This window comes from Hemibagrus wyckioides, linkage group LG22 (assembly GCF_019097595.1).
Source record: "Hemibagrus wyckioides isolate EC202008001 linkage group LG22, SWU_Hwy_1.0, whole genome shotgun sequence".
Lineage (NCBI taxonomy): Eukaryota > Metazoa > Chordata > Actinopteri > Siluriformes > Bagridae > Hemibagrus > Hemibagrus wyckioides.
In genome coordinates, this window is record NC_080731.1 from 19,837,075 (window position 1) to 19,849,916 (window position 12,842).

General features: G+C 39.7%; 1 protein-coding gene across 4 annotated transcripts; it reads right to left on the reverse strand.

Annotated features, from left to right (window-relative positions):
- Nucleotides 1-8,350: 8,350 nt before the first annotated feature.
- Nucleotides 8,351-10,579, reverse strand: LOC131343459 (uncharacterized). Of its 4 annotated transcripts, none has more exons than XM_058375170.1 (6): nt 10,351-10,579; nt 9,625-9,972; nt 9,507-9,542; nt 9,315-9,362; nt 9,124-9,152; nt 8,351-8,961 (listed from the first exon to the last, which is right to left on the reverse strand). In XM_058375170.1, the coding sequence occupies exons 1-6, from the start codon at nt 10,577-10,579 to the stop codon at nt 8,845-8,847; spliced, it is 807 nt and encodes a 268-aa protein (XP_058231153.1). In that variant the 3' UTR covers nt 8,351-8,844. The 4 variants fall into 4 exon arrangements, with proteins under 4 accessions (XP_058231153.1, XP_058231151.1, XP_058231152.1 ...); XM_058375168.1 differs by having other exon boundaries at nt 9,315-9,413; XM_058375169.1 differs by having other exon boundaries at nt 9,507-9,545.
- Between the last annotated feature and the right edge of the window lie 2,263 nt (nt 10,580-12,842).

Consider the following 12,842-nt stretch of genomic DNA (forward strand, 5'->3'; position numbering starts at 1 on the left):
GGGTGTGAGTGCAATGGGGCGGTAGTCATTGAGACAGGACACTGGAGACTTTGGGACACTGGGATGACAGCGCTGCTCAGGGAGATGTTGAAGATGTCTGTGAAGACATCTGTCAGCTGTTCTGCACATTCCCTGAGCACTCTGCCAAGAATGTTGTCTGGTCCAGCAGCTTTCCGTGGGATGAATCTGCGTAGAGTCTTCCTCACGTTGGCCGTAATGAGACAGAGCACCTGCTCCTCTGGAGAAGGGATGGTCTTCCTTGCTGTCACATCATTCCGTGCCTCAAACCGAGCGTAGAAGCTGTTCAGCACATCATTTACATTTTTAAAGTAAATTCCACTGAATCGTGTGTTTCACACAAAACAATGTGTTTTTTTATCCATTATTACTAGCTGTTTTCAGGGGAAAGTAGCAGCGTGATCAAAAGTCTTGATTGCGTCACTGATTAATTTAAATATTCATTGGGTCGTCATGATAATATGCAAAAACTTTATATTGTAATGTATAAAAAACGATTTAAAAAAAATAAAATAAAACAGAACAAAATTTGTATTATATGAAAATAGATGTGCATTGTAAGAGTAAGATCTTTGCATGTAACAGTAACTATTTTAATAACGTGTTTCAGTAGAATAGGTTTTTAGATGTTAATTATTTCCTCATTAAATTTAATCTTATTTCAAATTTTTTATGATTTATTTTATATAATATACAAGATTTATTTTATATAATAGTGAAGCCCTCAGAAATCATCAGCTGCTCATTTTAATCTTACACTAAACAGCTCCTGCTGTCCTTCAGGTTGCTAATTGCTCTCAGCTCTGAATGTGTCTTAATGTGTTCATATAGTTAAAGGAACACAGGAGACCTAATAATAATAATAATAATAATAATAATAATAATAATAATATTGAGCAGAAGAAGAAATCCTCAACAACTGCATTCAGTCAGCAGAATCAGATTTATTTTAAATAAGTAAGAGATCCTCCACTGTATTAGCTCTTCACCTGAGCTGTGATCTTCATCCCCAAACAAAGCTAGCAAGTAAATCTGGAGGTTGATGTAGCTCTGGTGTCTATAGTGTTCAAATCTGTGTCCACTTTTATCTTCAGCAATGCTCTAATCACAGGTAACATTTATATACATATATATAATACTGTTGGTATAGCTATAATGTTCATCTACTGTGTGTGTGTATGTGTGTGTGTGTGTTCAGTACATCAGTATTTAGTGAGGGTGTGGAGGATGTTGTGTTTCAGTGAGGTGGCCGAGTGCATCAGGACACCCGGCGCTCCGATACTCGTCTCCCAGCAGTCTAGTTTATGAAGTCACATGTTTGTGTGTGTGTGTGTGTGTGGGTGGGTGGGTGTGTGTTCCTAGACCTGGTGTGAGGAGTGTGATGGCGCAGCCTCCTCCTCCTGCTCCGGTCAGTTTGCTGTGGAGGCCATGGGCCAGTGTGACCTGGCACAGTGAGTTCAGAGAAATGTGACCGACGTTCAGGTGATGCTGATTGATGTCTATTAAATCCTGAGGAGGAAAAGAGGAAATCCGGAGGATTTGTATGAGCATAACATTCAGTTCTCTGATCCTGAGAGAGTGCTGAATGTGTGTGTGTGTGTTCTCTGATCCTGAGAGAGTGTTGAATGTGTGTGTGTGTTCTCTGATCCTGAGAGAGTGCTGAATGTGTATGTGTTCTCTGATCCTGAGAGATTACTGAATGTGTGTGTGTTCTCTGATCCTGAGAGAGTACTGAATGTGTGTGTGTTCTCTGATCCTGAGAGAGTGCTGAATGTGTGTGTGTTCTCTGATCCTGAGAGAGTGCTGAATGTGTGTGTGTTCTCTGATCCTGAGAGAGTACTGAATGTGTGTGTGTGTTCTCTGATCCTGAGAGAGTGCTGAATGTGTGTGTGTTCTCTGATCCTGAGAGAGTACTGAATGTGTGTGTGTGTTCTCTGATCCTGAGAGAGTGCTGAATGTGTGTGTGTTCTCTGATCCTGAGAGAGTGCTGAATGTGTGTGTGTGTTCTCTGATCCTGAGAGAGTATTGAATGTGTGTGTGTGTTCTCTGATCCTGAGAGAGTGCTGAATGTGTGTCTGTGTGTTCTCTGATCCTGAGAGAGTACTGAATGTGTTTGTGTTTTCTCTGATCCTGAGAGAGTACTGAATGTGTTTGTGTTTTCTCTGATCCTGAGAGAGTGCTGAATGTGTGTCTGTGTGTTCTCTGATCCTGAGAGAGTACTGAATGTGTGTGTGTGTTCTCTGATCCTGAGAGAGTATTGAATGTGTGTCTGTGTGTTCTCTGATCCTGAGAGAGTGCTGAATGTGTGTCTGTGTGTTCTCTGATCCTGAGAGAGTACTGAATGTGTGTGTGTTCTCTGATCCTGAGAGAGTACTGAATGTGTGTGTGTGTTCTCTGATCCTGAGAGAGTGCTGAATGTGTGTCTGTGTGTTCTCTGATCCTGAGAGAGTACTGAATGTGTGTGTGTGTTCTCTGATCCTGAGAGAGTATTGAATGTGTGTCTGTGTGTTCTCTGATCCTGAGAGAGTGCTGAATGTGTGTCTGTGTGTTCTCTGATCCTGAGAGAGTACTGAATGTGTGTGTGTTCTCTGATCCTGAGAGAGTACTGAATGTGTGTGTGTGTTCTCTGATCCTGAGAGAGTATTGAATGTGTGTGTGTGTTCTCTGATCCTGAGAGAGTGCTGAATGTGTGTCTGTGTGTTCTCTGATCCTGAGAGAGTACTGAATGTGTGTGTGTGTTCTCTGATCCTGAGAGAGTACTGAATGTGTCTGTGTGTTCTCTGATCCTGAGAGAGTACTGAATGTGTTTGTGTGTTCTCTGATCCTGAGAGAGTGCTGAATGTGTGTGTGTGTGTTCTCTGATCCTGAGAGAGTGCTGAATGTGTGTGTGTGTGTTCCCTGATTCTGAGAGAGTACTGAATGTGTGTCTGTGTGTTCTCTGATCCTGAGAGAGTGCTGAATGTGTGTGTGTGTTCTCTGATCCTGAGAGAGTGCTGAATGTGTGTGTGTTCTCTGATCCTGAGAGAGTACTGAATGTGTGTGTGTTCTCTGATCCTGAGAGAGTACTGAATGTGTGTGTGTTCTCTGATCCTGAGAGAGTGCTGAATGTGTGTGTGTTCTCTGATCCTGAGAGAGTGCTGAATGTGTGTGTGTTCTCTGATCCTGAGAGAGTACTGAATGTGTGTGTGTTCTCTGATCCTGAGAGAGTACTGAATGTGTGTGTGTGTTCTCTGATCCTGAGAGAGTGCTGAATGTGTGTTCTCTGATCCTGAGAGAGTACTGAATGTGTGTGTGTTCTCTGATCCTGAGAGAGTGCTGAATGTGTGTTCTCTGATCCTGAGAGAGTACTGAATGTGTGTGTGTTCTCTGATCCTGAGAGAGTGCTGAATGTGTGTTCTCTGATCCTGAGAGAGTGCTGAATGTGTGTGTGTGTGTGTGTTCTCTGATCCTGAGAGAGTGCTGAATGTGTGTGTGTTCTCTGATCCTGAGAGAGTACTGAATGTGTGTGTGTTCTCTGATCCTGAGAGAGTGCTGAATGTGTGTGTGTTCTCTGATCCTGAGAGAGTGCTGAATGTGTGTGTGATCTCTGATCCTGAGAGAGTACTGAATGTGTGTGTGTTCTCTGATCCTGAGAGAGTGCTGAATGTGTGTGTGTGTTCTCTGATCCTGCGAGAGTACTGAATGTGTGTGTGTTCTCTGATCCTGAGAGAGTGCTGAATGTGTGTTCTCTGATCCTGAGAGAGTACTGAATGTGTGTGTGTTCTCTGATCCTGAGAGAGTGCTGAATGTGTGTTCTCTGATCCTGAGAGAGTACTGAATGTGTGTGTGTTCTCTGATCCTGAGAGAGTGCTGAATGTGTGTTCTCTGATCCTGAGAGAGTGCTGAATGTGTGTGTGTGTGTGTGTTCTCTGATCCTGAGAGAGTGCTGAATGTGTGTGTGTTCTCTGATCCTGAGAGAGTACTGAATGTGTGTGTGTTCTCTGATCCTGAGAGAGTGCTGAATGTGTGTGTGTTCTCTGATCCTGAGAGAGTGCTGAATGTGTGTGTGATCTCTGATCCTGAGAGAGTACTGAATGTGTGTGTGTTCTCTGATCCTGAGAGAGTGCTGAATGTGTGTGTGTTCTCTGATCCTGAGAGAGTGCTGAATGTGTGTGTGTTCTCTGATCCTGAGAGAGTACTGAATGTGTGTGTGTTCTCTGATCCTGAGAGAGTGCTGAATGTGTGTGTGTTCTCTGATCCTGAGAGAGTACTGAATGTGTGTGTGTTCTCTGATCCTGAGAGAGTACTGAATGTGTGTGTGTTCTCTGATCCTGAGAGAGTGCTGAATGTGTGTGTGTTCTCTGATCCTGAGAGAGTGCTGAATGTGTGTGTGATCTCTGATCCTGAGAGAGTACTGAATGTGTGTGTGTTCTCTGATCCTGAGAGAGTGCTGAATGTGTGTGTGTTCTCTGATCCTGAGAGAGTGCTGAATGTGTGTGTGTTCTCTGATCCTGAGAGAGTACTGAATGTGTGTGTGTTCTCTGATCCTGAGAGAGTACTGAATGTGTGTGTTCTCTGATCCTGAGAGAGTGCTGAATGTGTGTTCTCTGATCCTGAGAGAGTACTGAATGTGTGTGTGTGTTCTCTGATCCTGAGAGAGTACTGAATGTGTGTGTGTGTTCTCTGATCCTGAGAGAGTACTGAATGTGTGTGTGTGTTCTCTGATCCTGAGAGAGTGCTGAATGTGTGTGTGTGTTCTCTAATCCTGAGAGAGTACTGAATGTGTGTGTGTGTTCTCTGATCCTGAGAGAGTACTGAATGTGTGTGTGTGTTCTCTGATCCTGAGAGAGTACTGAATGTGTGTGTGTTCTCTGATCCTGAGAGAGTGCTGAATGTATGTTCTCTGATCCTGAGAGAGTGCTGAATGTGTGTGTGTTCTCTGATCCTGAGAGAGTACTGAATGTGTGTGTGTGTTCTCTGATCCTGAGAGAGTGCTGAATGTGTGTTCTCTGATCCTGAGAGAGTACTGAATGTGTGTGTGTGTTCTCTGATCCTGAGAGAGTGCTGAATGTGTGTTCTCTGATCCTGAGAGAGTACTGAATGTGTGTGTGTTCTCTGATCCTGAGAGAGTGCTGAATGTGTGTTCTCTGATCCTGAGAGAGTGCTGAATGTGTGTGTGTGTGTTCTCTGATCCTGAGAGAGTGCTGAATGTGTGTGTGTGTTCTCTGATCCTGAGAGAGTACTGAATGTGTGTGTGTTCTCTGATCCTGAGAGAGTACTGAATGTGTGTGTGTTCTCTGATCCTGAGAGAGTGCTGAATGTGTGTGTGTTCTCTGATCCTGAGAGAGTGCTGAATGTGTGTGTGTTCTCTGATCCTGAGAGAGTACTGAATGTGTGTGTGTTCTCTGATCCTGAGAGAGTACTGAATGTGTGTGTTCTCTGATCCTGAGAGAGTGCTGAATGTGTGTTCTCTGATCCTGAGAGAGTACTGAATGTGTGTGTGTGTTCTCTGATCCTGAGAGAGTACTGAATGTGTGTGTGTGTTCTCTGATCCTGAGAGAGTACTGAATGTGTGTGTGTTCTCTGATCCTGAGAGAGTGCTGAATGTATGTTCTCTGATCCTGAGAGAGTGCTGAATGTGTGTGTGTTCTCTGATCCTGAGAGAGTACTGAATGTGTGTGTGTGTTCTCTGATCCTGAGAGAGTGCTGAATGTGTGTTCTCTGATCCTGAGAGAGTACTGAATGTGTGTGTGTGTTCTCTGATCCTGAGAGAGTGCTGAATGTGTGTTCTCTGATCCTGAGAGAGTACTGAATGTGTCTGTGTGTTCTCTGATCCTGAGAGAGTACTGAATGTGTGTGTGTGTTCTCTGATCCTGAGAGAGTACTGAATGTGTGTGTGTGTGTTCTCTGATCCTGAGAGAGTGCTGAATGTGTGTGTGTTCTCTGATCCTGAGAGAGTGCTGAATGTGTGTGTGTTCTCTGATCCTGAGAGAGTGCTGAATGTGTGTGTTCTCTGATCCTGAGAGAGTACTGAATGTGTGTGTGTTCTCTGATCCTGAGAGAGTGCTGAATGTGTGTTCTCTGAACCTGAGAGAGTACTGAATGTGTGTGTGTTCTCTGATCCTGAGAGAGTGCTGAATGTGTGTTCTCTGATCCTGAGAGAGTGCTGAATGTGTGTGTGTGTTCTCTGATCCTGAGAGAGTACTGAATATGTGTGTGTGTTCTCTGATCCTGAGAGAGTACTGAATGTGTGTGTGTGTTCTCTGATCCTGAGAGAGTACTGAATGTGTGTGTGTTCTCTGATCCTGAGAGAGTACTGAATGTGTGTGTGTGTTCTCTGATCCTGAGAGAGTGCTGAATGTGTGTTCTCTGATCCTGAGAGAGTACTGAATGTGTGTGTGTGTTCTCTGATCCTGAGAGAGTACTGAATGTGTGTGTGTGTTCTCTGATCCTGAGAGAGTGCTGAATGTGTGTTCTCTAATCCTGAGAGAGTACTGAATGTGTGTGTGTGTTCTCTGATCCTGAGAGAGTACTGAATGTGTGTGTGTGTTCTCTGATCCTGAGAGAGTACTGAATGTGTGTGTGTGTTCTCTGATCCTGAGAGAGTGCTGAATGTGTGTGTGTGTGTTCTCTAATCCTGAGAGAGTACTGAATGTGTGTGTGTGTTCTCTGATCCTGAGAGAGTACTGAATGTGTGTGTGTGTGTTCTCTGATCCTGAGAGAGTACTGAATGTGTGTGTGTTCTCTGATCCTGAGAGAGTACTGAATGTGTGTGTGTGTTCTCTGATCCTGAGAGAGTACTGAATGTGTGTGTGTGTTCTCTGATCCTGAGAGAGTACTGAATGTGTGTGTGTGTTCTCTGATCCTGCGAGAGTACTGAATGTGTGTGTGTTCTCTGATCCTAAGAGAGTACTGAATGTGTGTGTGTTTAGTAAGGCTAGAGACAACAGGGCTATGCTCCAGTATTACAGATAAGAGGATAAATCAGGGCATATTATCAAAGTAGAATAAAATAATAGCAGTATAATAAAAATAAAATATTTCAGTATTCTCAAGAAGTTGTACAAAAACGTACAAATTGTCACATGGGCTGTTTAAAAATTCTATTTATTAAATGTTTACCTTCTTCAATTTTTCCCAATTTCTGAATAAATTATCTGTCATAAAATTAAAAGATTTAGTATAACAGTTTATTTAATAATGTTTTTGCTGATGTTTTAAGGTTGGTCAACAGCATGAAATGTAAGTAATAATGTACTGCGTCCTACAGGACACTACTGCAGTGAGATAAACTTAATAACATCACTCCAAAAAATTATCCCCTCAAAATAAAAACATGCAACTCACAACACTAATTAATGCTGTATCCATTAATAACAACATGGTGATTGTTTCCTGCACGCTTATATATTTATTCACATGGTTCTGAGGAGGCTGGAAAAAGTCCAGTACAAATTCTGAGGTGTGAATAAACAGCCCTCTGCTCTGTACCAACAGGGGGGAGACCACTGAAAAGAGACTGACATTAGCTTGTGGCTTTCACCTTGTTCAAGTTTACAGTTTACATTCATGCTCCATGTGTGTATAGATGTGTGTGTGTGTGTGTGTGTGTGTTAGAATTAATACTTCAGTATTACTTTTCTGATTCTTGACAAAGAGAGAAGTGCAAAAACAGTAGACAAAAGGCAGGCATAAGACAGACACAAAGACAATGAATACAAGATATATGCAATAAATAGTAACTGTATTTCAATGCATATATGCAAACATACACATGTTCTGGTCAGTGATGCTGTGACCAGTTTAACTGGTGGGGTAAAAGGTAATGCTCACGACTTTCCTCAGATATCTCTTGTTAAAAACCTCCTGTATGGTCAGAGGGCAGCTGCAGTGATGTTCTTTTTTCCACCCTTTGCAGGGCTTTGCATTCAGCAGCAGTGGAGCTCTAATACCAGATCATGATGCAGCGAGTTAGAATGCTTTCCACCACTGAGCCGTTGCAGCAGAGCTGGTGTTTTAGGTTGGCTCACATCATCTGATGGAGGAAGTGGAGGTGTTGTTGGGCCTTTTTAATGATGTGTGACATGATAAACAATCAGGTGAGATCGTCAGCTATATTTACAACAAGCTGATCACACTTTACCCCACAAACCCCTCAAAGCTCAGTGCTGCATGAACTCTGCTCCTCCTCCTGAATTCTAGATACTACTTTTTTATATATTGAACATTTCCAACAACAAATACCAATAACTTAGGTTCTAACATTAGAAAAGGGTGTTTATATAAAATAGGGCTAATGAAAACTATTAAAGTATCCACTATTAGTGCATTCAGCAAGATAATATTTGTTGAATCACTTGTTATTAGCTACCAGCTGAGATGATTTTTCCTGTGTGAAAGCTAGCAGCCAGACAGCTACGCTATTGAACAGTAGTGTAATACGGGCTGTTTAGCTATTATTTTTTCCTAGTTTAACTAGATTTAAAAGAAAGCTTACTTTAATACATGACATCAAATTTTTTGCCTCTTTATGCAAGATTAATGATTCCAAGTCTTTACACGAGACTCTTAATAACAAAAACAAATGTTTCTTTTTAAAGGTAAATATTTTATTACAGTGAATACCAGATTGATAAACAGTAACATAACACAAGACAAATAAGATGTACATAATTTTGATAAATGCAAAGCTACCATAGATCTACATATTTACCATAATATAGTTATTTTAAATGCTATGTTTATTTTCTGTTATGAAAGTTCTGATGTTGCCTTTAGTAACAGTAACATATATAATAACGTATATATGACATTATGTCAACGTGTCATCACAACATTACTAAATTATTATCTGATAGCAGAATATACAACATGTGAATATATTAATTCACTAAATCTTCCTGTCTTTGTTTTCTTCTTAGAGAACTGCAGAGCAGCGTAGTTCACTGAATCAGGCTCCTGATCCTGCAGTAACACAGAGAACATGTCAGAACAGCTGTAAGGGTTTATTTCTGCTCCAGAGAAGATCAGCCTTCATAATCTACAATGAGTATTCATAGTATTCTCCTATACATGCTGTGCCAATGTATCTATGTATTGTTTTTGAATACGTATTCTCAGATTTACCTCATCATCATGTCTGTCAGTGGTATCACCTACAGTAACACAGAAAAGTGTTTTTTTATAAAGGTTTTGTTTAGTTGTTTTCAATAAATGTATTTATTATACATTTATTCATTTAACAATGCAAATACACATAATATAATATAAAATTGTATATTTTATATTTTTGTTACACTAAAAAAGTAAAAATATACCAGCGTGTGTTTTTCTGTGCTTCAGTATGATGAGAAGAAACACAATCACTGCACCAAACACCACATTCAGTATGAAAGACAGATCCAGAGACACTGAACCTTGAAATGTTAATCATTGATAAACATATTAACATGATTTTTATAAAAAGCCTGTACTGGTAAGTCATTTGTTAGAAGAGAAAAATGACAAACCTTCTGCTCTGTCTGAGGTAGACAGTGTTTTATTTCCTGCTGAAAAAAGGAAACATTAATTTTACATCCTCAGTCAGATCACTCTATATTTAAAAATCTCTTAACTCTATAAATTTACCTTTCATTTGTAAATAGGTCGTGTTGCTAAATCTAACTTGGTCCAGATGCATGAAGCTGCAGTAATAGAGTCCTGTATCAGAGACGTTTACTGCAGTGATTGTGAGAGACGTTTTACTGCCATGAACAGACATCACTATTCTCTCACTCTCACTAAAGAAGTAACACGGCTCTGATGGAGCTGATGTTAAAAACCTTTTACACCCAAGAAGAAATGGAACTGAATCACTCGTGTGTTTAAACCAGAAGATATTATCTGAACGTTTCAGATCATGTTGACACCAAATAGTGACGTTATCTCCAACTTCTGCCTCCAGACTTAAAGAGTTCAGAGTCTCTGAGAGCAAACCTGCAACCCAGAAAACACTCTCCTAATGTATAACATCTAAATTATTTTTCACATTAAATAATTCCAGGAAAGCATTACACTCAGGATTTGTGCTGATTCATACATTTCTAAATAACTGCTTTTCCATCTGTTACACATTAACTGAATATAATTCTATATTCTTCAGACACTGAGAAACTGGAACAATCTGAAATATTATTACACATTTTAACTCGTTTGGTTTTAACTTAAAGTGGAAATTAACAAACAGTTAATTAAATGCTTTTTAAAAGTTTTATTGTGCAAGTATTATTGTGGTGTATATTCAGACAAAATCTTTCAGTTCTGTAATATATTTGTCTGTTAATTAAATCGATTTATAAGGTTATTAACACTTACCAATGATGCAGAGGAACACAGACAGAGTCATAAACTGAACCATTGCTGTTGCTGAGCCTGATAGCATTGTGTATGAGGTGAGACAGAAAGAGGAAACTGTGTGTTCAGCAAACCAAATGATGATGTATCTGTGTGTAGGGGGTGTGGTGAGGATATTAACACTATATAACATGTCTACAGTTGTTTTGAATAGAATGCAGCAAACCTTCTTTTTCAGGAAGACCAGCATGTTCCCCAGTAATGCAGGGTTTGTGTTCAGCTGAATTGAAATAAAGAGTTTATAATAATTCCAGAGTGGATGTACACTAACGATGTTCAGAACACTCAGATCCTGTGGAGGTTATAAAGGAGACTATAATGGGAATTGTGTAACATCCCAGGGAGTAGAGCTGAAAATGTCTTTTCGCTAAAACTGGTAAATTAATCTGATTCCTATACTGGATATTGTTCCTAAATATTTGCATAAACATAACTGTATGACTTTTATAGCACATTTTCAGAAAGTAAAATAATTTTTTCAAAACCGTCTGAAATCGTCTGACTTTTGTCTTTGTCCAGTTACAGTACTAGCCATAAATAGGTAAATATGTATAAGTGAACTAACGAAATGTTTCTGATATCTATTCAATTTAATTCTGAAAATGCAGGTCTAGCACAGTATATTAAAGCAGATACGAACACTGTCTCTGCTTATAGACTCTCAGAAAAGACAAATCCTTAATGGTGTATTAAACCATATCAAAATCTCATATTCAAACATTTTAAAGCCTAATGATTTATGACCAATTAATCTAATACTGCTGATCACATCACAAATCAGTAACCACAGATTTAGTTTCACTGTTCTTAAGAATATTACACAAAAAGGTAAGAAATCTTCTCCATGCTGAGTTTCATTTGTTATGTAGGTGATGTTTAAAATAAACACACTTCCTGGTGATGTGATGCACCTCAACACTCAATACTGTAAAGTCTATTTCCAATTCCTGAGGTGATCTTTTTAATGGTAGAACCAAGAAAAACCACGTGAAATAAATTTACAAAGACAGCAAAACTCTACTAGCAAAACGTGAAGTCACTTCCCAGTTAAACATATACAGTGAAAATAAATATGCAAGCAGTATCTTGTAATGAGAGATCACCAAATCCCACCAACTTAAATGTGGACTTTGCTGATATTTTGTCACAGATGTGCGATGTGATCATAAACCCTTTTTGTGTCCTGTTCTCTGTATTAATGCTCTTAATTAGCTAACTAGCTCACCATGCTTTATTACAGTACATTCAATCATGGTCAATTCATACAATTCATACAAAGTCAATTCAATCATTCAACCAAAAATATGGTCTTCTGAGAAAATTGAGCAGCACTCCTCATTTTGAAGTGCTGGGATGTTATTGTTAATAGCATGTAGCTTTGGTGAAGACTAGTTTATGCATGAGTGGCATGTCTTATTTGTTGTATATAAGTGATGTACATGGTAACATGTCACACTGCCACAGGTGTAATTTAGCAAAGGGGTAAGAAAAAAGTAAATGTGGAGTATTAGAATATAGAGGGTCTAAGATTTTTTATACTAACAATATGAAGGATGTCCATGTAATTGTTTTAAATCTGTTTGTGTGGTCCTCAGTAAACCACTGTGTGTGATCTAAGACTAGCTATGGAAAATAAAACTTGTTTTTGTGGTCTCAATGCAGCAAGTAGAGGCAGGAGGTGTTTGTGGTGGTGCAATGAAAAGAGATGAACATCAGCTTTGTGGATGGAAAATACTAAAACCACTGTGCATGTCTTTCTCTGAGATGGACAGAGGCTGCATTTGTTTGAGCAAAAGCCTGTGGTTTGTTGTGTAGCGGTCTGTTCATGTTTAGAGCTGTTTATAGTCCAGTACATGTGTGAAATAAATAAATACGTGTTTGGTCATTTGGTATTGTTTATCAGTATCAGAGGTTTTTTTAAATAGATAAGGGAATCCTATGAGATCAGTCAGTAAATAAGTATGTACAGAATGCACAATGAAAGTGGAGACTCCTCTGTCCCCTCTAGCCTGAAACATCCAGTCAGAAGCCCAGAGAGCTTCTGCTTTGACCTGGTAACTTTCACTTGCAGTCTTACCCCACTGATAATCAGTGTAATGCCTCAGCTTTATCAAGAAAAGTCCCAGGGCTAATTATCAGAGAGCAATAGACTCCTCACTGATGTGTTCTAGAGCCACTAGCCTCCACATTGTGTCTCTGAGTTTTATAGTAATCAGATCATAAGATCTCATCCTGAGTGGAGCTCGGGCCCCAATGAGAATATAATATGTGCAAGTTTACTAAAAAAATGTAGAACCTCAAAGAGAACTGTTGTGTCAAAGTAGCTTGTATTTATGATGGTGTGTGGAAGCTCGATTTATGTTTGTAAAATTATAACAAAAGACCATAGATATAGTCTGTAACACTGAGAGGCTCTGAACATCTGTAAAAAAAAAATATAACAAGTTTTAGAT